Here is a 27,039-nt window from a genome sequence, read left to right as displayed (position 1 = left end):
TCAGCCAGTTCTTCCTGGTTCCTGTGGCTGGCTAGAGGAGGAAGCTCTGATTAAAGCTGCACTAAACTATAATCAGGAGTTCGTAGTCAACATACCCAGGATCATTAGGGTAAGTCACTGGTATGATGCCATAGTCTGGACATAACACATTCAACTATTCACTTTGCAACCTATAAGCCTGAAACTTAGAGTTTTGTGCTAAAGAGGATGTTTGAGCACATGCTGTGTTTATTAAAAGGCCCTGAAAACCTTTTCATCAGCTTCTATTAATGAGCTGGACACAATTGTCTGCCTGTCACGTGAAAGATGACTGTATTGCATTTGTTTTTGTCTTTGCTTTTTTCACTCGTTTGAAGTGGGCGTGGTTCAGTTGGAAAAAAGGTAATCAAATACTTTGGTGCACCAATCAGAGAAAAGCAACATCTGACCACACCCACACAGTCCTGATTAAGCAGTTTTTGAGTAATTAACTCTTAAATAATACCTATGGATGTGGTTTTACCCTAACTTTAACCTTAATTGTTGTCATGGATATCTAAGGTTATAGAACAATAAAAGTTTTGGGGGCTTTAAAAGTTAAATGTGAAATATCTAACCTGCAGGATTTGTCCCTCTACAGTGGCGAAACATCTGCAGCAAAGGTGGCAGACTATTGTGAGAGGTTGTGTTGAAACCAGCTGTTCATTCTAATTATCATGCATCCATCCATCTTGTATACCTGCTTCATTCTGTGCACGTTTTTAGGGGCAAGAGCCAAACCACACCACACACTGGGTGAAAGGCAGGGTACAAATCCTTTGGAGAAGTGTGTTAGCAAAATGTGACACTATTGAGCTAACCTGATGGTGCGTAAAAATACAAAGGTGACATGTGCAGCCTTATTGGCACTGTCAACCAAGACAGGTGCAATCCAACAAGCCATGCCAAGCAACATTCCTCAAAGCAGAATGTAGAGGGAGTTTCCAACAATTTGTTCATAAAATTGTGCTAAATTGAACTTTTGCATGACCCTGTTTTGTAAAAGTGTTTGGTAAATAAACTTACTTTGACATCTGATTTAAGTGAGTGAATGACTAAGTGTGACTGGCTGATGTCCAAAAGGAAGAGGAAGGGAAAAACAGTGATAAATGCAAGAGAATCACTCTAAAACAGAAAACAAGCCTCTGTCTGATTCGCCACTTCAAGACACAAATAAACAGGAAATAGCGAATTGAAGTGAGGACAGCTGTTTCAGATCAAGGCCCATGGGAGATGTTGGGGACAGTGCCAGTGGAGGAGCCTTCAGTCTGGCTCCAAGCAAGCCACTCTGCATCATCATCATTACCACCCTGCAGCTTCAATTACAGGGCATGGGCCAGCAGCGCGCAGGACAGATGCCTAGAAGAGCTTTTATTTTGGGAGGCTTGGTGCTGCTGTAAGAAAGTGCTGTAACTGCTCATTCACTGTCTCCACCACAGACACGACTGCTGTACTACAATGAGGCGGGGGATACCAGACATCCTGGGCTGGGTAATAATCACAGCGTGTACAGTGTTTCCTATCAAGCAGTGTGCATTGGTGGAGGTCCTGAGCAAAGACCCGAGGCTGGCGGTAACCTACTCGTTATCCACTGTCACTGATGGACCGTGCCCTGTAATTATGTCTGAGCAATGGGTGCATTACTGTGTCCGCATTCTGTAACAAATAAAACACAATATACGGCTGGATAAAGGGCATCATTTTATATCAAAATTCATGTCATTAACATTCTTTACCCTTTTTATTGCCTCATATCCCACTGAAGCTGCTCTATGAAGGGTCTCTGAGGTCTCAGACTACAGTGCTGATAAGAATAATGATGGTGGCTATGTCTATTGGCTGATGGTTACAGACTCTTCTTTAGGTCAAAACACTTTAGAGTTGCAACTAACCATTATTTTCATTACCAATCAAAGGGCACTTTATGCTTTTTATGGTTTTCTGTTATTTTTATACTGTTATGATGTTGGATATCTATATTAAACATGGCCAAAGTTCCAAAACTTGAGGTTAATGTATGTAAAAATGCTCCCTGCAAGTCAAAAGCCAGAGCTTCAACCTGCTCTGAACACTGTGTTTGCACAGCGTTTTTTTCTACCTTGCCAACGACCTGAAGTCTGCTCATCGTGCATGCCCATAAACGGCTGTACATTCTGTAGCCTTGGTTGCTAAGGTTGTTGCTGTTTTTCTATGTGTTGTTTGCGTCTCATATTTTGGTTCGGATTCCAGCTCAAACATGTACGGATGTTTTTGAGAAGTTGACATTTTGAGTAAAGAAGGAGAAAAAGTAGTGAAATCCTACTACTATAGTCTGTTTCATGGTTTGTTGACATGGTCTCCCGAGTGTCTAGAAGTTTGCCATGACAGAGCTTCCAGAAGCTAACCAATCAGAACAGGGTAGGCTCCTCAGGAGGGTGGGCTTAAAGAGACAGGACCTCAAACGGCCGGTTTCAGACAGAGGCTGAACTGAGGGGCTCTGTAAATGGCCAGTATAAGATAAATAAGGAGTTTTCTTGAACTGTAAATAATGCAAAGATATTCCAGTAGAGCCTCAGATTAAAAATATAGATCTTGAAATGTGCATGTTATGTTCCCTTTAATCTCTCAATTATTCAACATTGGTAATCGTTTTGTCCTCATAATGTCAAAAAATAGTAAAAAAATCCACATTATAATTCCCCAGAGACATACGAGGTGACTTATCCAAATTGCATGTTTTGTACAACGAACAGTATCAGCATCAAATCCTCCCATTTGAGAGGCTGGAATCAGAAAAGGTGGCATTTTGTTTAAAAAAATGGGCAGATTAATTTTTTTCTCAATTGACTAATATATTAATTAACTAATTGTTTGAGCTCTAAAACATTTAAAACTTCATCCCAGCACTTCTACTACTCTTAATGCTCCTATACAGGCTGTAATGAGCTGATTTCCCTTACTCAACATACATAACTCCAAGTCCAACCTTCAATATATGTATAGAGGATCCAGTTTTGCAACCTTAGGCCATGCTTGGGTTGCCTTTTTAAAAATGGAGGATTTGTCCTGTTCCTCTATAACGCTTTCTACATATAAATTCTTGGCCCAGGCTTACATAGTGCAGCATTCATTAACATGGAATGAAGTGACAGATCTTCGTGATGCCAGTACTAATACCTCCCCCTCTCTCTATTCGTTCACCAAGGCCACACACCATCTGACTGCTCCAGATATAAACCATATGTACAAGATTAGAGGCCAAATGAACAGCGGATAGATGAAGACAACAGGATGACTGTGAGCGTAATTCACTTGGTGCACTGGTGCCGCTGTCAGCTATAACAGAGCTGCATTTAGTTTATTAATTTTCAGCTTGTGAAACTACAATTTCCATTTTCCAAACATAACTCAATGTCAGTGAAAAAGCACGCCATGACACATAAATGAGTTCACAAGTGGATGCTACAAGGCATGCTTAGCAAAAAGAGAACATCAGGTAACTGTTTCTGCACTGTAGTTTGAATTTAATGTTCATCATCCTGCTGATGTTCAGCACATGAACATGTGGATAAACCTGAATGTTTGTGAACTGTGAAGAAGATAATGGCAAAGTGAATAGTTTCAGACCCCTGAGACAAGTTAAAGCCATCTCATGTGATCATAGCGTAGGTGGTCTGAGGGAGGCACTCACCCACACTGCCACCAAAAGTCAGAGACACATTGAGGTATGAATACATATAAAGAGTCTGAGTGTTTATTTATCCATGAAGGGTGCTACATTTTTCATCCCTATTAACTTCCCCACAAGACTCTGACTGGAACAGTATATAAAGCTCATTAGACATCTGGAATTCATTATTGTTGGACTAAATCGCTGGACTTCATTATACGTTTAATTTATGGTTGCTTGGATCCCTCTTTTCATACTATATGCATCAATGAAAAGACAGTAACATTGAAAAAAGCTGAATTTAAACCAACTGTGTAGATCAAAATTGATATAGTGAGCTGGGGGATCCATGTGTGGTGCCACTTTTACCAGCTCATCTGTGAAAATCCCCCTATAAAAAAATGATAGAGCTCAGTACCTAATAGTTAATAAGCCTGCAAGCATCACGACCGCAGTAATTAGACGTGGCTTGCATTATGCACACTGACAGAAAACATCTGGTGTGTCTGATTCTCTGGTTTCACACAGAGGTACAGTAACTGTGCTGTATAATATACTACTATAATGTACTACGATCTAACATGCAGTACAATATGATGGAGTACAGCCCAGTAGTCATATTTCTACAGGAATTTCTGTGAATGGCTAAAACATAAATCAATAATGTCAGCAAGATATACATTTATGATGTCTCGGTTTAGCAGAATTATTCTTCAGAGTGTTAACTGCAGATGCTGTTTTACCAGTTTAACAATTATGATTTATGACCAACAAATGCAGCCATAGTAACCATTACCCTAAAATGTAGGTGTTGTCCTGTGTAAAACTAGGGGAATATATGCTGACATGTCTGTTTTTGCTGGCGTGAACACACTGAGGGGTAGTTATACACGTCGTTCCCTTGACAACAACTTTTGGAATGTTGACATACCGCTCAGCCACCTTCGTAAACAGCACCAACTAGTAAAAAGGCCCATCTCTCCCGGCCAACATTTCCCCATAAAACTTGCAGGGCCGAGTGTCCCCGTGAGTGCGTCTGGGGGCCTGGAAAGCACAGGGAATCAAAAGTGCCCCAGTTTGCTTTTCCACTCCAGGGGAAAGAAAAACAGGCATGCTGATCAATTAGTAGGGATGAGAAGAGGCATGCTGCCCGTGCAGCAGCCACAATGGACCCCAAGCTTAACGGCTATGCGTCCACGTGAAAAGGCCTCACACTGTCCGGTCACAGAGCTCACTGTGCAGAGAAGAAGAAAACATCCCTCCACTGTGGCCACTGCCAGCACCACTCCCCCAACACTGGCTTGGCTTAGCACAGCACCGGCCTGCCAAGCAAAACAACAGACCCACTCATGTCCAACCTGAAATAGTACATCATTCCCAAACATCATCGTCAAGGAAAAGATATGCACATCTGTATTTAATGCTGGAGGAGAAGCCCCTACAGGTGAAGTGAATTCACCTCTGAGTCACCAGTCTTGAAGATAAAGGCTTCTTGTAACCTCCCTCTGTAACCAACACTGCGTGCAATATAACATTTTACATTTCGACTCCATTTAAAAAACATAAACTTTGCTCTATTCCTGCATGCCAAGTCTCCATTTCTGCTCCACAGCAATGACCACAGCTTTGCACTCCTATCCACAACAACCTCTAGAATAGAGCAGGACAAAGCCAGCTTACTGCCATGCAGGCTGGCCTGCTGTGATGAGAATAGTGGACAGAAGGAGATGTATGAAATAGAGAATGTATGGCTAGATATTTACCCGCCCTTTCTGGATAAAGAGCTCAGTGACACATGTCAAACAGCCAAGGCCACTCCACCAAATTTAGCATGGAGAGGAAAAGTTTGGTTTGCATGGTCCCAACACCAAGTGTCATCCTGCAGGAGCTGGCCGTCCTGCACTAGGAGGGATATTTATAAAGCAACCACCCTATCCCAGCACAGGATCAGGCAGCCCATTGAGGCAACCCTCAGGAACCTCAAAGTGCAGCAACTGCAAACCCAGACATGGAGCCTGGTCCTAATGGCCCAGTGACGGGTCATGTCTCGTGAAAAGCAGTTTGGTTTTGGCCCAGTTCATCGCAACAGAGATCCCGTTGTGGTCACTTCTTGATGATATAAACAGATGCTCTGAATCATGACATTGGCCGGCCAGTTCAGATAAAATCCCATGCCTGGCTTACAGGAATCTAGGATGCTTTCGCTTCTTTTGTCATGGTGGTGAGCTAGTAGATACCGAAGCTCAGGAACACAGTGAGTCACACGATGGCATGACAGAACAAAACAATTCTAATAAAATGCATCAATCCAACTTTAGAAAGAGTTTAGTCATAAACGGTTTTACTAAGTTTTTACGGTTCTTTGAATTTGTCTTGGTTCTTATGATGGTCAGCGGTCAGGATAAGCTGGTAGGTTGGGACTGTTGTTTCAGGACAATTCAGCGGGGTGAATGCTTCCTGCAAAAGTCACACCGTCTGATTAAAGGCCACTTTTATTATTCACTACAACACCCTTTAGAGCTCTTGATTAAGATGTACTGCAAAGATTTCCTGAAAAACATTCAAGCATGTTGCCAAATAATTATGGTATGGGAAATGTAGGGGAAGTGTCAGGTCAAGGCAGACATGCTTGTCCCAGGGGAAAACTGTGTTACATTCAAGTGTAAAAGGAAAGTGGATGCACTAACCACAGACAAAAACTGAGATGAATCCCACAGACAGTACATGCAAAGTATTATAAAATTCTGTAGAAATTGTCAAAATCCATCAGTGGAGATGAAGTGCACTCAAGACAAAGGCTTATGTGTATGAAAGTCATGAAGTGGAGTATCCATTTTAATCATGCAGTCCTAATCTTTACATATCATCATACATGTGTTGCCTGTGGTGCTGCAGGCAGTTTGGACTTCGTAATCAGGCACAAAGGACATTGCTGTTTTAGAGCGCTCAAGGCTTTGCAGAGTGGTGTGATGGCTTAAGTACAGTTTGGGAATGTCAGCAGGCTCCCTGGTGTCCACTCTGCTCCACCCCTACCCCCATTTCTTCCAGCTCCCATCACACAACGACAGGCCTTGTGACACGAGGGAAAAAGCAGCACCAGCCTTCCACAGCCTCTGCCATCACAGCCACTATTGTACACGGGCATTTTCTCAGGATATCCAACACCCTGGAAAATGGGGGATCCTGTTGCGCATCCCACTCTCCTCACTTAGGGAGCCAAAACAAGGGTGGAAAAGCCTTTTAGGAGCTTTTCAGAGAGGCTGATCACCTGATACAGCAGTACTCTGCACCTCTCAGTCAGGACAGAGGCCCTTGTCATGGAGGCTCCACATCTCAGCGTTCACTGGGCTGCTGTGTTCCTGCCAGCCCGAGCAGCATAATGCTCACAGTGCCCAAGGCAGGCCTCTTCCCAGCCATTTCCCCACTGAGCGCTCTGAAAGAACTCTACTCACTAATCACAGTACTGCGGCAGGAGGCTCGTCACCACTTTAAAACCAGAGTAGACATCTTTCGGAGGAAGGGGTCAGCCAAAACCCAAAACTCTCATCCACCAGGCTGGATGATGGTAAACAGTGAGGCCTAACATGCATAGATGGGAGAATAAGAAAATCCAAATCAGCTTTCAGACTAGAAAAAGAAAAAAAAAGGGTGTAATGTAGTGGACAAAGCAGTAACCAAAAATTTCAAACTGCAGTCCTCTCAAAATTCAAAACGTGGTATTACCCCAAAACTACTGAATGGACAGTTGAACAGGCCAAAAAAGGCCAAGTTGATATTGTAGTAGGGGGAGATAGAAGGAATGTAAAGTCTCTCAGAGGACAGAGATTCCAACATAAGAAAAATAAGAGAAAAGGGTGAATTTAAAAATGGTAAGGAGAAAGGGAGAACGGCGACTCCATAAATACCACAAACATGCGAGGCCATCCCAGACGGACAGCCATGACAGTAGCGAGTTCATTCCTCGGGGCTTACTGAGAGAGATCTGAGCCACAACACAGCTCCTAAAGTGTTTTTTGTAGGCCAATACGGAAGTTTGTTCCACCATGGTTTGCTTGCCACAGCCTCCCTATAACTCCACAGTGGGTTTTAGAATGTGGTTTTGGATTGATGCTGAAAACATCCGCATCAGTATTTACCAGAGGCATACAATAACATCTGTGAGAAATAATACATTGAAAACTACGTATAATGTAATATCAATCAGCTGAAATAAGCATGAATACTTTAACTATTAAGTCTATCAGACCATTAAGCCAAAGGACCTGATGTGACAAACCAACTGTAGTTCAAACTAAGACTGTTATAAGAACCTTTTGTAGCATCATTAAAAAGGAGCACCAGCAATTTAGCATTGCACTTTCATTAAAATGAGGGACTTACAAGAGACTATTGTTCCAAGGAAAAATAAAGCAGCAGGCATCCTCAACAGAATCCTACATTCCCCATAATGCAACTCAATAGCTTTCATGAAACCCTCATGTCTTTCAAATTCAAACTCCAAGTTTGTAACACAGGCTTGTTTTTAAAACTGTTTGCACAAGCTGAGCAGCACTCTTTGTGCTCTTTAAACTGCTCCCGTGTAAAATCTGTGGGGTACCACTTTAAAAGCTCCAAAATTCATAACTGCAAGTTCAAATGGTTAATTTCCCAGAGCTACATATTAAATAACCATCACCTTGACTTAAAGTAATAATCTTGAAGATTTTCATTTAAATAAATGTCCGTTAAGTCACTATCTGTTGCTGAATGAGGTAACACAATGGTGACTGAACCTATGGCCCACTGATAAAAGCTCTTGCATTAGCAGTATTACCAACTGGGTGTCGGTGGCGACATTCCCAGGAAAAATCACGAGCAACGCACAGTTAGTTACATGTTTTCCCATCACCCAGCAGTGGCTGGTCTGCCTGTGAGGGTAGGTGGAGCTAACACAATACTCGCTCTTCAACTCACTTGTGTGTGAAGTGTGTCTGGGAAGTGAGGTCCAAAAACACACCTGCAATTACCACTTATTGCCTTAAGGTGTGTGTCCATATAGCATTTTCTCTGGCAGTTAAAGCACTTTTTTTGATGAAGTGCTGTGCATGGGTTTTGTTTCTATGACAACATATTACCACTCTAACTGCCATTGTATGATAGACTAGCACCGCCCCTTTGCTTTTTATTATCTATTTGTTATTCTTAGGCTACTATCTATTTGTTTGACATTGTTTTTTCACCATGAGCACCAACCAATATATGATTGGTTGCCTGAAAAGGAGTGACAGTGACGACACCAGTGCCTTTCTTAAAAGTTCAGAGATTTTTAACTAGAAGCACTTGGAGTAGTTGCACAAAAAAGCTGGAGTGCTCTGAAAAAAAATAAAAAACACTGGTTGCAGCACTTTTTCTCTAGGCAGCCGCATGCGGCTGCATACACTCTCTCCACGCTGGGAACAATTGAAAAAATATGCTGGCAGAAAAAAAATGTGATATGGACGCTCAGCCACAGGGGCCGCCAAAGAGAACCAAGTGGAGATCTTTGAGACTGTTACTTAAAACTACATACCTTGTTTCAGACATTTTCACTTCAATCTAATTAAAATCATAATACTTTTTTTGCCAAGCAGATTCATGGTATATAAAAGCCAATTCCCCTCCAAGTGTAAGGACTTGACACTAGACAGCTCCATCATCTCCAGTCCAGTTTACCGTCTGCCTGGGGTGTCAGTCGTCCAGGTGAACATCACATATCACACTTGTGTCAGTTGGATCTGCCTTAACAGTGAGCCAGTCACAGAGCTGATTCATGTCTGCACACAGACATCCTACACACCCTCCCTGCCCTAAAACAACATGCAGCAAACAACATGCAGCAAACAACATGCCAACTTAGATATTAGGAGGGACTCTGTATTGTATTCCTGAAAACTATATTTTGCTGGGACCAGATTTTACGGCAATCAGGAGAATTTTATTTAGATAGATTGGTCAGAACTGCTCAGGAAAAGTAATAATCCCGTCCTCAAAAGACCCATTTAGTTATATCATGACTAGACTGGTTCATTTTTCTCCAAGTATAGAGGGGATCTCTGACGTAAGCCACCAGTCTCAAAGACTGGACATCGCTGTGAGTGACAGTGCATCTGAATCCCATTTAACATCTAAACAGCACAAAGAATCCCAGACCCTCTCAGCCAGCAGCCTCTTGGAAGGAACGCTTGAATGTTTTGAAGTTCAAACCTTTGCATATTTATCTAACTTTATGTGATGTTCACAAGAGCTATAAAAATGGCTGGAATTCCTTGTGCCATTACAAAAGGTCTTGTGTGTTTTTTCCTGCTCTGTCATCTCACATGTTCGGTCTTCAGTGGGACCCATGCTTGAGACGAAGCATGTAGACATAGCTGAAATAGCTCATGATGAACTTTCCCACAACATTTTCTCTCTTTAACTCACTGAAGTCTTTCCAGACGCCTGAGTCCCCCCTGTTGGTTTTGTTGCTGGAATTGTAAATAAGCACAACATAGTTTAGAGGCAGTCTCACGATAACCCCACGTCTGCATTTTACCACTTTTCCATATTTTACTGCTTACTGAGACTAATGAGACTCCATTCAGACAACTAAAGGTTAAGGCCATTGTTTTGACAGAAAGTAATCTTTTTTCTCCTGGAGCAGTCTCTGAATGAAACAGCTTCTGACTGTTGTTCAGCTTAAGGTCAGATATTTTAAAAGACTGGCCTTTTTAGTTCATACACTCCCCACTATAAAAATGTCAAGCCTTCTCTGCATCCTGCTGTTACTGTGAAGTCCACGTACAGTTCACTGGGGTCCACTAACCTTTGTAGGGCATCTTCTGTGGCACCACAGAGTAACAATTCAAGAGGAAAAGCTAAGCACTGAAATATGTTATTCTTATAGAACTGGGCTATGCAGTCAAAATAAATACATCTCACAGAGCGCTACAGATGAGAGGAAAAAAAAACCTCAGCTGTACTGTCTGAGTGAACTACAGCCTGAAACTGCAGCTACAGATGAAAGACTTTATGAGGGCATAAAACATTTATCTAAACAATCTGCATGTGTTTGTCCGGTGTATTTACATGGGTCCTGAACCAGTACATGTGCCATGATAGCAAGGGAGTCATCCTACTATTATATCATCTAAAATATTAATTAGAAAACCTAGTTTTTACAGCAGTGACAGTACAAAGAGAGGAGCACAACAAACTTTGGCTGGAAGAGACAGTCATTTCATGCTAACTAAAAACCAATGTCCCCAACTAATTCAAGAAATTTCATAGCCAGAATTCAGCTGTTTCTCTTTTACAGGGTGGACAGTTGTTGACATCTGAAAATGTGTTTCAAAAGCAGCAGTTACAAAAGGAACAAAAAAGGGGATTTGGCTAGTTAAAAAAAAAAAAAAAACAACAGAAACCAACCTGTGAAAGTGGTCTAGACAGCCTGTGACTCTTCTCCTCTGGAGACCATGAACGCAGCTGGATACTAAAACATAAGGACAACAGAGTCAGTGACAGATATGTGTCAGGTTAGGCAATATGACTCTATATACAGTGAGATATATACAGTTGCCATCATTTATACTGAGGGAGCTGTGCTTTGATGTCCGTGTGTATGTGGACAATATGCAAATTAATGAGCAGGACTGATTGATTGCAGTATTGTCTTTTCCATCAACATGATAAATTACCTTGATTTTTCAGGTATTTCATAAGTATTGTATAGAAACATGCAGAATTTTTATATTGTGATACAAAATTTTGATAACATAATGCAGGATTTTATCCATGTCATCCACCCCTAGTTTGGTTCATACATACAAACAGAAGCAGTTCATACATTTTAACATAAACATGTTCTAGTTCCACAGGTCCAATCTGATGACAGAAAACCTATTTATTTAGAAAAAACACCATAGTTTGAAACAATAACCCACAATTGTAAAAACCTGATGCACCGCACAGTTACTGACAGTATTAGATGGTAAAATAGAGATTATGATGATTGACATGAAAGAACAATAGTTAGAAGAGGCATTGTAATTATGTAACAAGAATATGGGAATCAGGAAGTGTAGGACATGTCGTAAGTCCAAACAAGGGCAAAAATTTGGGGTTTGAACTGTGACCTACTAAGTTGTCCAGGAGAGCCAACAAACAGCCATGCGTAGAGAAAGCGTGGTGAACGTTCCACATTCTGCCTTTTGTTAAGGTGAATGCAAACTGTGGAATGTGATATCCTGTGCATATCCTTTGTTACTACAGTACAATCCCATGGCTCCACTTTCTGTCTGTTATTTCCATACCTATTGACTCTGGGTCTGTTGTAGAGTCAAGAGAGCACTTGTTGCAACCTTTTGTCCGGATATAAGCCTATTCAAGCCGTGAATGGACAGGTTTCTGAAAAAGACTCAACTGTCCATCTGAAATGTTGACCTCAAAAATGTCTTAAAGGACCAGTGTGTAAACTTCAGGGGGATCTATTGGCAGAAATAATAAAAAGACGAGAAAAAACTGAATAAAATATTCATAAGTGTGTTTTGAATAATGTATAATCACCTGAAAATAAGAATCGTTGTGTTTTTGTTACTTTGGAATGAGTCCTTTATATCTACATAGGGAGTGGGTCCTCTTCCACGGAGCCTCCATGTTTCTACAGTAGCCCAGAATGGACAAACCAAACACTGGCTCTAGAGAGGGCCTTTCTCATTTTTCACAGCCAACGTAGGTTCTCCTACACATTTCAAGTGGGGGGGGGGGGGGGGGGGGGGGGGTATTTAGTTGGTTGCAATCTGCAATCTCAGCGGTAGATGCTCATGCTGAAAGAATTTCTTACTAATCTGATCTTTCAGGCTGATTGTCCAAACTGCAAATTTTAAGTAACCAGATCCAAGTCCATACAGAATTCCTTTGCTTTTGTTACAACATTGGTAAGAACAGTAACAATGCAGGAATGGACAAGCTGGCAGCGGGTTCAGTATCTGTCTAACAGCTCCCAATGCTACAAACAAGCACATATTTAAGTTCAACTAATGCTTTTTCTGTATTTTTTTGTAATTTCCACACTGTTGTAAAAATTGTAGTACAGGTAATTTTAGTACAGTAATTTTACTGACATTAAAGGAGGAAGTTGGCATCTGCCTCAAAAAACGTTATCACAATCTTTAGCATCAAGTGTGCCAATCAGTGAGACTCTGATTTCTATCAGCTTTGCAATACAATAAAACTTGAACTGCATGCTCTAACATGGAAATGTTATGACAGCAGGTAAGGTGAGCTACCTCTTGTTGGCGGTTGGTGTCAGCGTCTCCCTCTTCCTGTCAGGGCTGGCAGGAGGATCTGGTGAATAAGGTCCAGGGGACAGTGACACAGGGCTGGAAATGGTGTACTCTCTGTAGTTCTGGTTCTCATCTCGACTCACTATTACTGCCTCCTAAAAAACATCACACCAGAGCAAAGTTATTGTCTTAGTATCTGATAAACATAACTAGAGAATGTCTCTATAGACAAGAAAATATTGTATCCTCAAACAGGTCTACAGACAATGTATTCAGTGTCATCATGTACTGTAGGTGGTGGTTTGGGACTTATCATCTCCACAGGGTGTGATTTGTGAAAAAAAAAAAAAAAAAAAAAAAAAATCAGAGGGGCGATGTTTTTATTCATGAAAATAAATCCACAGTGAGCCTATATAGATTATGAGGCCTATTAGGCTATTTCTTGCGTGTTACACTAACATTTATAAAATAATTATTAACTTTCATAAGACAATTATGAAACTTGAACTTGACCACAGTATTTATTCATCAAGCAGCACAATATTTCCACTCTCAATGATGTGATGTCAAGTTCATGCCTTGTCCTTTCTTCATCTGGACACATAAGAGATGTGATCATATACAACAAAACAAAAGGTTAAATGCTAATTTAACATGCCAGAATTAAATCCCCCAACGCTCCTTTCAGTACTGTGGATAGCGCCACTCAGCCAGACATGTCAATGCTCTTAATGTTACTCTTCCAAGTCCCTGTTTAATTCAGCTCTATACGCAGCACGCAGCAAACGTCAATATTGAATAGAAAATAATCACAACGGCAATAGCACAACATGCTATCATCATAAAAATAAATAGGCTACAATAGATGCCTTCTTGTCAGACTAAGAAAACACTCTGCTTTGACGATAGACTTTTTCTGCTTTCCTGTGGAGGCGTCATCCGCAGGATGTCGTCGCTCCTCTTTTACCCACATTTCTGCAAAATCTCTGAGCAGAGAAGGAGGCAACCCCTGGTCCGTTTACTGAGTCATTATGTAGCCTAGACGCAGTGTCATCTCTACTGACAGTGAAAGTCCATTTCTGATTTTAATGTTGTTTGCACTATTCTCATGCTACAGTGCTTTACTTAGATTTCTTTTTAAAAAAGCCCATTTAAATTTTATATCATCTATGGGTGAAGCAGCATAAATTACTATGAGGAGAATAAATTTTCATCTCCACCAGAGTTAAAAATAACTCAGCAGAGGCAGAGATACATAGACCAGAGGCGGGAAAATCCCTACCACCGCCCCCCCCAGGAAATCACACCCTGCATCTCAATAAAACACAGGAACAAGCACTAAATCACTATAATGTCTTGCATTGCTTCCATCTTGAGGACAGTGAAATAATTAGATGTAATAAACAGATGTGTAATGCCTGCATTAGTAGAAATGAAGCAGCATACGCTATGTAGTCAAAACAACATATTATCCAAATAAAACTTGAGCAATGTGGCTGGTGTACTGTCCTGGACACAAGTGTATATTTATTTGCCAGTAATCAAGACAAACTGTAGACAGATTAAGTTCTGACCTGGAATCGTCCGGTGAGCTGTTCAGGGGTGCTGATGCCATTTGTCTGTCCAGGGCTGGGAGATCCGTGTCTTAAAAGAAAGAAACCCACAGTCAACACTGATTATATCTGACTTCACTTAACTCAAAATTTAATTTCCCATCTGTACAGAATGTGCAATAAAATCTGATCCATGACTACTGAACAAATAAAACAAAACAGAAAAAAACACTAAAGGTAGGTCATGTTAAATAAATAAATATGATAATTAAGACCTGTCTAAATGACATTCTGGACAAGATGATGTACTCAGTGTATGTAATATCATGTTCAAGAACCTGTAAGACATGCTGGGTTCTGCTGAACATCTATCAGCATGTTCCCATGAATCTTAAACTACATCCACATCACATGCTGAAGTGGCCCAAATCAGATGTTCTTTTAACCTCTAAGTGATTCAGATCTGATTGTGAAGTGTGAACAAACCAAATCAGAATTTTTCATATCAGATCAGATCTGGGCCACTTGCATGTGTGGTCCTAGATGTGATTCATATCTGATCTCTGGCTACACAACCACTATCAAAATGCTCAGATTAGAGTTCATGTGTTTTTTTTTTTTTTTCCAATGTCTCATGTCTCTGCACATATCACCTGTCGTCATCACTCAGTGTAAGCACATCATAGCCCGGTAAACATAAATATGAAGGAGAGCAACAACAGTGACAGGGAGAGATGAGGAAGTTTCACATTTGTTGGATATTTATGGAGAAACTTCTATTCAAGCCAAACTGGAAGGAACTTATTGTAATGTTTATGATTTGATGTTATTGTTGTCTTGTATGCATGCGGCTCACATTTCTGTTAAATCTGTGCATGCGTGTCAATTTAGGAGTATTCACACTGGAGACGGATACATGTCACTTATAAACATGAATGTGAACCATCAATACAAAAAGATTGAATCTAACTAAAAAAAACAAACAAACAAAAAATTGGAATTGAGCATTACGGCCTGTAACATGAACAAAGCCTTTGCAATAACTGCAGAAGAGAAGAAGAGTGCTGCAGACTTTGTCCCCCTTTTGAAAATATTCTCCTGATGGGTCTCCTCTTTCCAACTAGTCACTTTTGCTTTACTTTCTTAAATAAAAAACACATTCTGTAAGCAATACCATCATTGAATTTGGAGGGGAAAATATGGGCAGTATAGGTGCCAATGCAAACACACAGTGCCCCCCTGGCTGCAGGGCCAGAGGCTGACTGGCTCTTGGTTGAGCCCGGGGTAATGAGGCACACAGGAAGGCCTGGATGCCTGTGGTAAATCACCCAGAAACACACCTCTCGTGGCCTGGGCTCCAAATACTGTGTGCAGGAGAGAGATGGCAAGAAGACGGAAACTGATACAGCAGCCGTAAGACATTTCTTCCCGTAGGGGAAATATTAATGTGGCGGGCCTGAAAAACTCATTGCTTTGAATTACGAACTGCACAGCTGAAAAATGCTCACTTTTTGCTTTAAACTTCCAATTTCTACCATGTACATCAGAACAGCAGAGGAAGTTGTGGTCTTCAGACAGTGAAGTGAAGGTATTTGGGGTCAATGGTCACATCACATCGTTGTCTAGTTTATAACTGATGACCTCTGGCTACAGGTCTCCTTTACAGAAGTAGATGGATGAATTTGCTTTAAGCGAAAATGCTTACTATGAAGTTATACCACAGAGATGTGAAACTGACATAAATCAGCACTTGAAAACGTTGCTGATACAAGCTGTTCATAGCTGTCGTCGGGGGGACCTGGAGTTAACCTGCCTGAGGGAGATTCCTCAGACATGTGCATTGTCAAAATACCTGTCCTTTCAAAAAACTGAAATATTAAAAACCACTAAATATTCACCAGTTCAGTTCAAGAGGTTTCAAATCCATACAACCATAAAACCCACGATTTGTGTGAAGCTGTGACCAGGATTGTTTTTTCTTTTTTTTTTTAAATATAAAGATATGACACCTGAGGTTTTGCCAAAATGGTACTAGCTTATTTAAGTAATATATTGTTTTTCTACACAGTCAGATTTTTTCACTTGACAAAATAAGCCAAAGTTCTTAAATATTCACCACTGTCAAAACACAAGCAGATGTACAAGAACTCTATATTGGCAAAATATTGACTTATAGCAATACAAGGAATACCCGCACATTAAATCAAAGCTCTTTGTATTGCTATTTAATTGCTATTTGTATCCAGCACTGAGGTTTTGCAACTATTATTACTTATTCTAAAAATAGTGATTTATACCAGGAACTATCTGATCAAAGAATAAGTAAACAAGAATATGAATCTCACATAATTCAAAGCCAACTTCTTGCACATGACAGTTTTCAGGGCTTTGTGCTATGGACACATTTTGGTTGATCAGTTTTTCTCTCATGTTAAAAGGGTTTTTTGTGCAGTTTTTTTTCTCAGAATCAAGGGTCCAAGGAGAGAGGGTGTTGTATGTACATATCTTAAAGCCCTCTGTGGTAATTTGTGATAATGACACCCATGAGTTATTGTGATAGCCAACTCCATTAGAGAGAGCAACAGGATCAGAGAGAAATAGCAGTGACAAATTGCTCGGTCAACGTGACATCATCCACGAGGCCTCAGTGAACAATGAAGCCCAAACAAAAAGCTGCAAACAAAGCCTGACTAAAAAGCTTTAAGGGTCAATGGGAAGACAGTGATGCTGTGGTTGCTTTGTTTCTATAAAAATACACCAAGTTAGGAAGGTCTGTTGTGAATGTGTTGTTGGATGCATCAACAATAAAGCAGAGCTTGTCTACACAGCAGCAGACAAGCCTAAAAACAACAACTCTTATATTCTGAGGACAGGCTGATGCCAACTTCTTCCAGTTGGCGACACCAGCTGTGTTTTGACGGCCGGTACCCGCATCACTGCTGGTTTGATGAGGATAATCTGCCAATCAGACGTTGAGCTGGAAAAGAGGAGTGCTCTCAACTAAGCAAAGAACAAATTAAACACTACAGATTTGTGCTACTAAATTACAGTCCTCCTGGGTTGTATGATATAATTTAAAGCTTAAAGAGTTGCATTAAGACAAAAGTTTGTGGGGGTACAAACAGTGAGGGGCTTGGAGCTGAAAACCATCGACAGCTAACAGAGTGGGATTAAAGGCATGGCAGAGCTACAGTGGCATTGTCCTGGGCAAGCACGGAGTAACGGTGTTGTTTCTGGCTTGGTGGGAGACATGAGGTCAGCAGGCAAAAATTCACTCACATGGACGTGGGACATCCAAGGAGGAAGTATGGGAAAGCACACATGCGTGAGTGTGTGTTTCTGTGCGCAATAAGGGAGGAGAACTAAGAAAGACAGTGACAGGGTGGCAACAGTGACAAGAAATGAGAATTTAGGGAGGACCTTTAATCAAAATGCCAGCCAAGAGCAGTCCTAGCGCAAAGGAAGCCAAATCCCTGTCATCCAAACAAAGTCTTGGCATATCTCAAAACAGGGTTTATTGAGAAGGACAAGGGAGGAGAACAGCGTGGCTCTCATACATGCTGGCATTTCCCCTGATTACGATCACTTGTTTTGTTTGTACAGTGCTTGCCTGAAGTTAAAAACAGTGTGAAGAAGATAGAAACTGTGGTCTTGGCACAAACACAGAAAATCAGGGATGATTCAAATATTCATATGGTGCATCAAGCTGCAAAAATTTGTACACCACACAATTAAATGTCACGGTAGCAGGTGTTAATCAACATCTGCAGTATGTTTGTTTCTACAGCAGATGTTTGTTGGTGTACCTCTCCACCACCAGCTGCAGATGGGTCTTGGAATTCTTGATCTTGTTCTGAGCCTCCACGTTCAACATGTCGGCCGTGTTTTCCCCGTTTATCTCCAAGATAATGTCGCCGGGTTGCAGGTCTGCCTGCTCTGCCTTGCTGCCCCCGTTGACCTGTTGAACAGAAGAATGAGCTCCAGTTAGATCCTACTGGCCCCAGGACCTGCTCTGAACAGAACCCTTTATGGATGCTATCCATCTGGCAAGCAAAGACAACTCTATATCTCAGGCTGTGTGGAAAATTAGTCATTGACTGATATTCAGCATTGACAAATGAGTAAAAGAGAAAAGGTGTTGACATGTTGCTCACATACTTTTAGCCGCACGCTTAATCCAACTGTTTCTGTCTCTGAAACATAACACTAGTAGTAAATACCAACAGATACCACAGCCTTTTACACATGGAACGAGGCAGTGCCGGTCAACAGTGGACAGATTCATGACACCCTTGGGGAGAAGTCATTAGTGTGACACTACTTGATGGTTTGACTGGGCCTGACCTTTGCAACCAGCCTCACTGCATGTCAAAGCCAATGCTATACCGCCACATCAGAGGGAATTCCACACTAATGGGCCAAAACATATCGTCTACTGCTCTCAGCTTGGTTCCTGTGTCCCATGCATACACACCCAAACACACAGACAAAGGCCAAAATGAACATTATTATATCTAACATTAAAAAATAGCTTGACATCTGCCACAAACGGCGCTCGGCTCACAATTAAAAACAGAGAGACACAATAAAGAAAAGAATGCAAAAAGCCAATCACAGAGGATCAAAGTCTCCTTCCATCTCTATAAGAAAAATGTCTTGATGCAAAGAAAATGCCAGTCAACAGGCTGTTTGTCAGTTTAGCCAAGCAAGAGGGCAGAGGTGCCATGTCTGTGGGCCCACTCGAGAGGCAATTAAGCGTTGCTGTGGTGACCCACAATAGTGCGTGCCTTTTCTGATTAGGACACGCCTGGTTTCACATAAACTAAGCGCAGTTGGGGGCTCTCTTCTAGGGTCTTTGCCCAAGCGAAACAGGGGCAAGCTATCTTTCAGGCCAACGTAAATAAAAAGAGGGCATCCATGTCGTTTCTGTGCCAAGCGCCAACCACTTCAGACGGTCCAGCCCCATGGCTGCTTCACTGCGGGTGGGGGAGATGGTGGTGGGGTGAGACAAGCCGTTCGGGCTTCGCAAACCAATTTCAGTGATGCAGTTTCTCTCTCAGCAGGAATCCCTGTCGCTTCACAGAACCCGTTTGATATTTGAGACAAGCAAACATGCTGGTGTTGTTTACTATATGGCAGGAATGAAATCAGACCTAAAGCCCATTATTCATGAGGAGACCTGTTTTTCTAACATAACGTGTCAAGAGGGGGCAAACAATAAATGCTTTTGAAGTCGAAGGAGCTTGAAACTCAGGCTGTTTAAAGCATTGGTACCCTGCCATGGTTTTACCATAATTTATCCTTTATGTCCTAAAGACTACAGGGGAAATGCAGGCTGAGGTGGTGATGTGGGACCAGGATGTGCAGTTGGCAGAGCTGGGTGTCTGTGGCATGTAGAAGTTCGTCTTAGCAGGGTTTCCTGGTGGTGTTTATTGTCTGCCGTCTGCTTACAGTGCCAGTGTTTCCGCTTCTTCATTTCCACACCCCCCAGCAACATTTTTCTTAACACCGACTTAAAAAAAAAGATCTGCAAAAACAGCATGCATGTGCTGAAGTAAGAATGTACTGATGCACGTGGTAATGCACGTATGTTAACACACTTGGTAACAAACACCCACACTCAAACACATTCAATGTTGTACTCTGGGACCAGGAACACCTCACCTCCCACCTCAACTTCCACTGTAACTGTAATCAGTGGTTTCCTTCTAATGTAATCTACGTCCACTCCATTATAATGGCTTCAGTAGTCAAGGAAATAGGTACGCAGCAGCCCACGGACACAAACAAAGACAAGAAAAGAAACGTAGTAAGGAGGAAGTTGACTTTGACATGCCATTACAGACAGTGTTCTGACAAAAACAGAGGATATGGTTTGAGAAGGTGTGATGAGGTTCAGCAGCAGGGTGACTGTTGACGAGTACCTTCGATACAGTTATGGCCTTCTTGAAGTCCCTTCCACCAAATATTCTGAAGCCCCATGGTGAAGGACCAATCAGATTCACTGTCAGCGCCATTGAAAGATCAGGTCAGCACACACTCGTCAAAACCCTGAAAAAAATACAAAGAGATACAGTTAACATGAGATAGAAAGTGCACAATGTGTGGGACACAAACATGTGCATGGCTGAATGTTTCCATCAGCCTCACATGTTTCTACTAGCCTGACTTAATATTAGATCAACAGGTGAAGACAGTAAACATTTGCATAAGCTGCCTTTCATCTCCAGCAACACTTCACTTCCACTGGCCTAAGTCCCCTTGACATGGCTTGTGTAACCACATCAAATAGGAATGGGAAGAATCTGAAACCAAAGACACATGACTAACATTGCTAAAGTGCCTGCAAAGCCAAAGAGTTTCATTAAATCCAAATGGTCTTCTGAGACAAGGAAAATAAACGCAAACAAGAAGTCGTGCAAGGACCTGAGCGTTTCATTGTGATTAACTGTGACCACTGTGTATAACGTATACAGTGGTGTAGTATGATATATGACATGTAGTATGGTAGCCATTTTGAGATAAGATAAGAGGGGCTTATGTAAATAAATTTGCCTTGCAGTTCAGTTGATGTGTTTAATAATTTGTAGTTTCTCAGTGGATATGTTGTATTTGCATGATTCAGGTTTTTCATGACAGATTTTGCTTCCCACAAAGTCTGTTGTGAATTTCCACATCTAATACTGTAAATCTAAAAGTTGAAAATTGAATCACTGTAGACACCATTGTATAGTGAAACCATGTGAGGAGTTCTGATCTCATGTCGACATATTTTTCTAGAATAGCATTAATGCAATATTGAGGAAGAACAAATCATATTTTAACATCATCCAAGAACCGTTTTACTAACTTATATTTTTTCCATATGGCACAAACCCCTCCGTCTGAACAATATTTCACGATTGACAGTCAAGCATCGACTATCATGTTGTTTATTTTTATCTGTCATCAATCTGGACAGCTACACGAGAGGACAGACGAGTAACAGATACACCAGATGCAGATGTTTAATTACTGGTGAGGATTGAGTTTTCAAAATATTATACGTTGCAAAATTGTAATTGGTCGTGACAGCGTGCTACTGTCTGTCTTCTCCTGCAGCCTGGGAAACCTTTTGCATGAGCTCATCCAAGTAGACATACAAAAATGAATCCATACAAGCAAATTCTCTGTGCTAATAGCAAGGATATCTCAGTTGGCATGGCAGTGATTATTGGCTATTGCTAGACTTAAACTGCCTAATGGCCGTTCCATCCAATAAATCACTCAGTGTCAAATTCTACCTTGAGTTATCAGTATCTACACTGCTGACATAAACAATATGACAAGCATGATAGTGTCACATCAGCAATGTACTAAAGGGTAAGCAAAAGATGACACTGACATTGGTAATAAAAAGCCTTCTCAATGTATTCTCAATATACCTATTACTGTTTTGGTGTGTGATGGTGGTAAAAACACTCCCATTGAAAATCCAGGCCAAGGTAATCAACCAACTTCATTTTTAGACAATTAAAATGTATCTTTTACAACAAAATAACAAAAAATAGAGCTTCATGGTGATGTTTTTTCAGGTTTGTCAAGTTTACTCTAGTTGTGGATGAAGCTGTATGCAGTTGCACGACCGCCTGTGGAGACAGTGTTCTGTGGTGTACAGTGATGATGGGATGAGCTCTTGCAGGTTCATAAACACATCAACACCTGCAATATGCAAACGCACACACACAAATTATATCACTGAAACTCATCTCTCTTACAAAATGAGCATTTATTTCAGTGTAACAAGTAATAAACAGGTGCACAAGTAGACAATGACATAAGCTATTTTAAGTATAGACTGTGTTAAAAAAAGTCTACACCCTGACAATTTTGACTCGTCTGTTGCTTAACTCAAACAAAGCTCAGTCTTGCATCAACCCTTGAAAGTAAATGTGGAACTTAGACATCACAAGTTGACTGTTCCTTTCCACAGAACCACACAATGCCATGCTGGGTTTGTTTTTCAAATCACCAAGACAAACTGCTTTTCAATGTGGATGTTTCAGCATAATATTCATTATTATCACATTAATCATTGCTGTTATTGTTTCAGAGAAAAGAAAAGTCAAGCATGTGTCTTTAGTTGTCAAGTAATTACAGCTTTATCATGGCTTTTGCACCTCTGAATACATACTGGAACTAGGCTATATCACTTAATGATGGGTTAATGTCCAATTATCTAAGCACAAAGTTTACTATCATACTTGAAAGTTCAGGTTGATCCAAAGTATCAAAACACACTGTGATAAACATTGTGGTCAACCATGTGGAATCTAAATTACGATCTTACTCAACATCTCCATGAAATAAAAGCCTGTCAATGATTACAAACATTGCATAATACAGTTAGCAAAGCTTCTGAAAATGAGGAGTGAGCAAGGAAAACTTCTGGAAATCATCAACAGCCCCAAGTAAAGTGGATCTAGGACATCAGCCACGCTATTCCCCTAAATCCCTCCAAAAACGGGCCCATTTCATCGTCTGCACATTCCACAAGTGTTTGGGACAAGCAGTGCAGACCCAGTTACTCATTAATAGTCTGGGCCAATTAGCAGGGTTACTGGGCTCACCATCATTAGGGTATCTTAATTGCTGTGGCCTTCAGAAATAAGTGAAGTTGTGATAATGACAGGGAGCAGCTGCCCCAAGTTTCCCAGCCTCTGGGGGTGGCAATTAGTTCCATGAACCTCAGCACCTTCTCATATAGAGTAGCTGTAATCAACCAAGCACACTGCTAATTCTCTGTGTCCGTCCGCTGCTAGCATCATAAAAAAAACGCTAGTGACGGATAAAGTCAAAGTGAAAGGATGGTGAAAGTATGCGGCAAAGCTAACAAACAGCGGTTGAGAAAAAACAAACACATAGTAGTGGAGAGGATAAGTGGCACACTCATGGCTCTGCTTAATTGGCCACTGACGAGGTTTTAAGACTGAACTGCTCTGCCGCTCACATAAAACAAAGTGCTGAGCACAGTTTGATGAAACCTCTCCATCGCACAAAAGTACCACTGGGCAGTTGCCAATGCACATAAAAGGTGAATTCTGTTCTGGTGACATCTCGCTGCTTCTGCTGCAACAACAATTCAACACAGGCAAACAATGGGAAGAATTCTAGTCATGAAGTCATTTTTATGGCTCGCGGTTCAGCATCCACTGCCCAACAGGAGGTCAGCACAAGGAGAATGCAAATGGGTGCTGTAGGTATAAAGAAATACTCTCACTTCCAACTGACACAATGGACAGGTTTATGACATACCTGCATACCAACATACAGTGAGGTGTCAAGTTTGACAGACTACTACTTCAACTTCAGTTTATGTAAAGTGTACAGAGACTTTCTGGGTGATGTGCACTTTCAATAAGAACGATAACAGAAAGAAGAAAAAAGAGGCAGAAAAGTACTAGAGGCAGTATCCAAATTTCTTGGACAGATTTCTTCATTGGCTCGTACATTCAGTGGTTGGTTTATTATTAGGTACAACTAGACAAAAACAATACTGTCTAACATAACAGCAATGCAATAAATCCTATATTCAGTATCTGTTGAAACTGTTTTTAAGAGGTGTTAATTCAACTTTATGGGGATTTTGGAGACTGCAGTTTATGGTGCTGTTGAATTGTACTGCTGAATGTGTTTTTAATATTTTGCAGAACTTAAAACAATCAATTAATCAATCAACATAAATATTTTGATGAATCGATTAATTGTTGAAGTCATTTGTCAAGCAAAAATGCCATATATCTTTAGATACAACTTCTAAATGGTGAGGATTTACAATATTATGTGATAATACACTAAATACCTTTAGGTTTTGGAGTGTTGGTCAAATAAAACAAGCAATTCATCATCATCACCTTGGACTTTAGGAAAACGTGACGGGCATTTTTCACATTTATCTGACCTTATATAGACTTAGCACTGAGTCAAGAAAATTAACAGATTGTTATTTGCAGTCTCTTTTTAAGTGAGAGTTGACTAAATATCAACACCACTCACTATTTGTGACTGTCCTTCCAGCATCTAGCAAGTCTTTTAGCCAGGTGAGCGCTGGAAACTTGAGCTCTTAAGACTTTACCCCCCAGGTTTCCTCCACCAAGGAACATGAGCAGAGGTTCACCCTGCCTTTAACAGCTGCTAAACATACAAAGATTTCATTACTAGCCAATGAATAGCTTTAGTGGTACATGATGGACTAGACCACATACAGTGCATACAGTATTAAACACAATTTGAGGTGGCAGGATTGATGAGTTGTGAGATGTCCAAATAGATAAATAAGACTATAATGAGTTCAGACAGGCTGTATTTCAGTTTCCACAGGGGCACTCTCACTCTCTGAGGGAAGGCCAAGCCTGTCGTGTATATACTCTATATGTTGAAGGCCTTTTTCCCTACAGACAAAAGAGATGGTGGAGGTATAGAGGAGAAAAACAGGCCTTTCCAACTGTTGGATTCAAGAGTGGAGGGTTTCATTTACAAAATGTTTTTTATTAACTACACTGATTTATAACTGTCTTTCCATATTTTCGTGAAGCAAAAAACAGTTATGACTGCTATATTATTGGTATTTAATGCTACTCTTTGACATATTTAATGAAGTTAAAACAGTCTGTCCATTATTTGTTTGAGACACTTACTGTAAGGCACAGCTTATAGTCGACCTGATAAAAGGTTCTCTATCACACGCTTAAATATTCATATTGAGTTTGCTGTAGATGATTTGAGAGTAACTGTACTATCTTTATTTGTTTTTGACAAGAAATGAGTGAAGATACGTGCTACAAGCCTCAATATAACTCCCTGGTGGTCATGGGCGGTGAACCTGGGTGTCATTTAGGCTGACGCTTGTAGACACACAATAACACCCAACTGATGTGAGGGCTCCAATTTAGCATGTTTACCGTAACATGTAGTTATAGGTAGTTTGGGCTGAATGAGTGAAACTTGCTAGCACAAGCCTGAAACTGTGTGAGAGTAATTTTGAAATGTGTGGCAAAAATAAGAATGACTCACTCCTGATGAGTCATTAACTTTGATCTGCATGTCACTACAACACAGTTAAGGCAACCAGTAGTGCTGTAAATGGTTGTAGTATTTAATACTGATGGTTTAATATTTAATACTGAAAAACAAGAGTCTACAGCCACGCTGGTGGATCAGTTAGGCAACTGTTAGGAACAGCTGTGTTTTGAGTGTAACTAAGGTTGATGGGAATGTTGTTAGTTTTTAGTATTTAGTAACAGAAATTTTGATCTGATGGTAGTGCTAGACAAAAAGTTACAGGATCACCAAACTGCTTATAATTCATCCAGTGAGGAACATGAATGTGTGAACCAAATGTTATGGCAATCCATCCAATAATTGTTGAGACATTTCACTTAAAACCAAACAAATGTCAGCCTCATGGTGGTACCAGAGGAAAGGTTGGGGGATCACCAAGGTTCTTTTTCTCAGCACCATAGACATATGTATGAAACTTCGTAGTAATCTATCTAGTAGTTGTCAAGACGTGTCACTAAAACCTGCACCAAAATGCCATCCCGACAGCCACAAGCATGGCTAAAAAGTATTAGACAAAAAGAATGAATAAATGAGGGAAATGGCCAACCAATAAATAAGAAACATTGCATTTAACAAAGCTAAACCTAAGAATTAACACCTCATTTATCCCAAGGAATGAAACACTTGGAAAAACAAGTTTTTATCTGGTGTTGTGGAAATCAAATATTCACAAAGACTGAATGGCATTAGATTAACTATGCAGATAGCTGACTAAACCTTTGTATATTTAAAATGTCTGGCAACCAAACGTGGCCACCTACATCAACTCTTCACCTCTTTTCCTGAATCACTACAGTGCTTAGCTGACTATTTTTCCTTCTCCTTGAACTCTGGGCCAAAATCCACTGGATAAAAATGAACAAGCGCTGGCTCCCTACAGTACATGCTAATACTGAAAGAATGGCTGATGAACATAGCAGACACAAATACATTCGACTGAAAGGTCTGGCTGAGCTGTGATGTGAAGGAACATTCACTCAGATGAACCACCGTGGCTGCGGGGGAATATTCCTGGAATGAATCACACTTGTCAAGGCTCTCGCTGGTGGCCATACACCAGTGTGAACTTTCCATACCCTGCGTCAGTGATACTGCTGTTGACTCTACCCACTGTGTCATGCAGTACACTGACAGGTTGGCACCTACCTGGGCGCGCACACACACACACACCCACTGAATAAAAAGGGAGAAGAATGTAATGGCAAGCCTCTCCCTGGACTTGAGTAGAGTCAATTAACATTCTGTTCATTCTCCAAATCACACCCATTTGGTCAGATATAGCTACAGTCACCAGGGAGATGAGAAAATAAATAGTAACACATGATGTCAAAAGGGGTGTTGGTTGATGAGTTTCTGTATCGGTACATATGGCTGCTATCGCAAATAGCTCATGTGTCATCAAAATAATCGTGGACTGAGCCATACCTGTCATTTTTGTGGG

At 40.9% G+C, this 27,039-nt stretch overlaps 1 protein-coding gene across 1 annotated transcript in view; it reads right to left on the bottom strand.

Moving 5' to 3' along the window:
* Positions 1-27,039, bottom strand: part of pdlim2 (PDZ and LIM domain 2 (mystique)) — a 39,022-nt gene that overhangs the window by 9,671 nt on the left and 2,312 nt on the right. The window contains exons 2-6 of the mRNA XM_044368186.1: positions 20,423-20,549; positions 18,305-18,456; positions 14,520-14,589; positions 12,949-13,100; positions 11,090-11,153 (exon numbers count right to left, since the gene is read on the bottom strand). Coding sequence (XP_044224121.1) covers positions 11,090-11,153; positions 12,949-13,100; positions 14,520-14,589; positions 18,305-18,456; positions 20,423-20,515 — 531 coding nt within the window. The 5' untranslated portion in view covers positions 20,516-20,549. The remainder of the gene's footprint in view (positions 1-11,089; positions 11,154-12,948; positions 13,101-14,519; positions 14,590-18,304; positions 18,457-20,422; positions 20,550-27,039) is intronic.

Source organism: Thunnus albacares, chromosome 2 (assembly GCF_914725855.1).
Source record: "Thunnus albacares chromosome 2, fThuAlb1.1, whole genome shotgun sequence".
Taxonomy (NCBI): Eukaryota; Metazoa; Chordata; class Actinopteri; order Scombriformes; family Scombridae; genus Thunnus; species Thunnus albacares.
The sequence above is the reverse complement of the archived record's forward strand: the minus strand, read 5'-3'. Positions and strand labels throughout refer to the sequence as shown.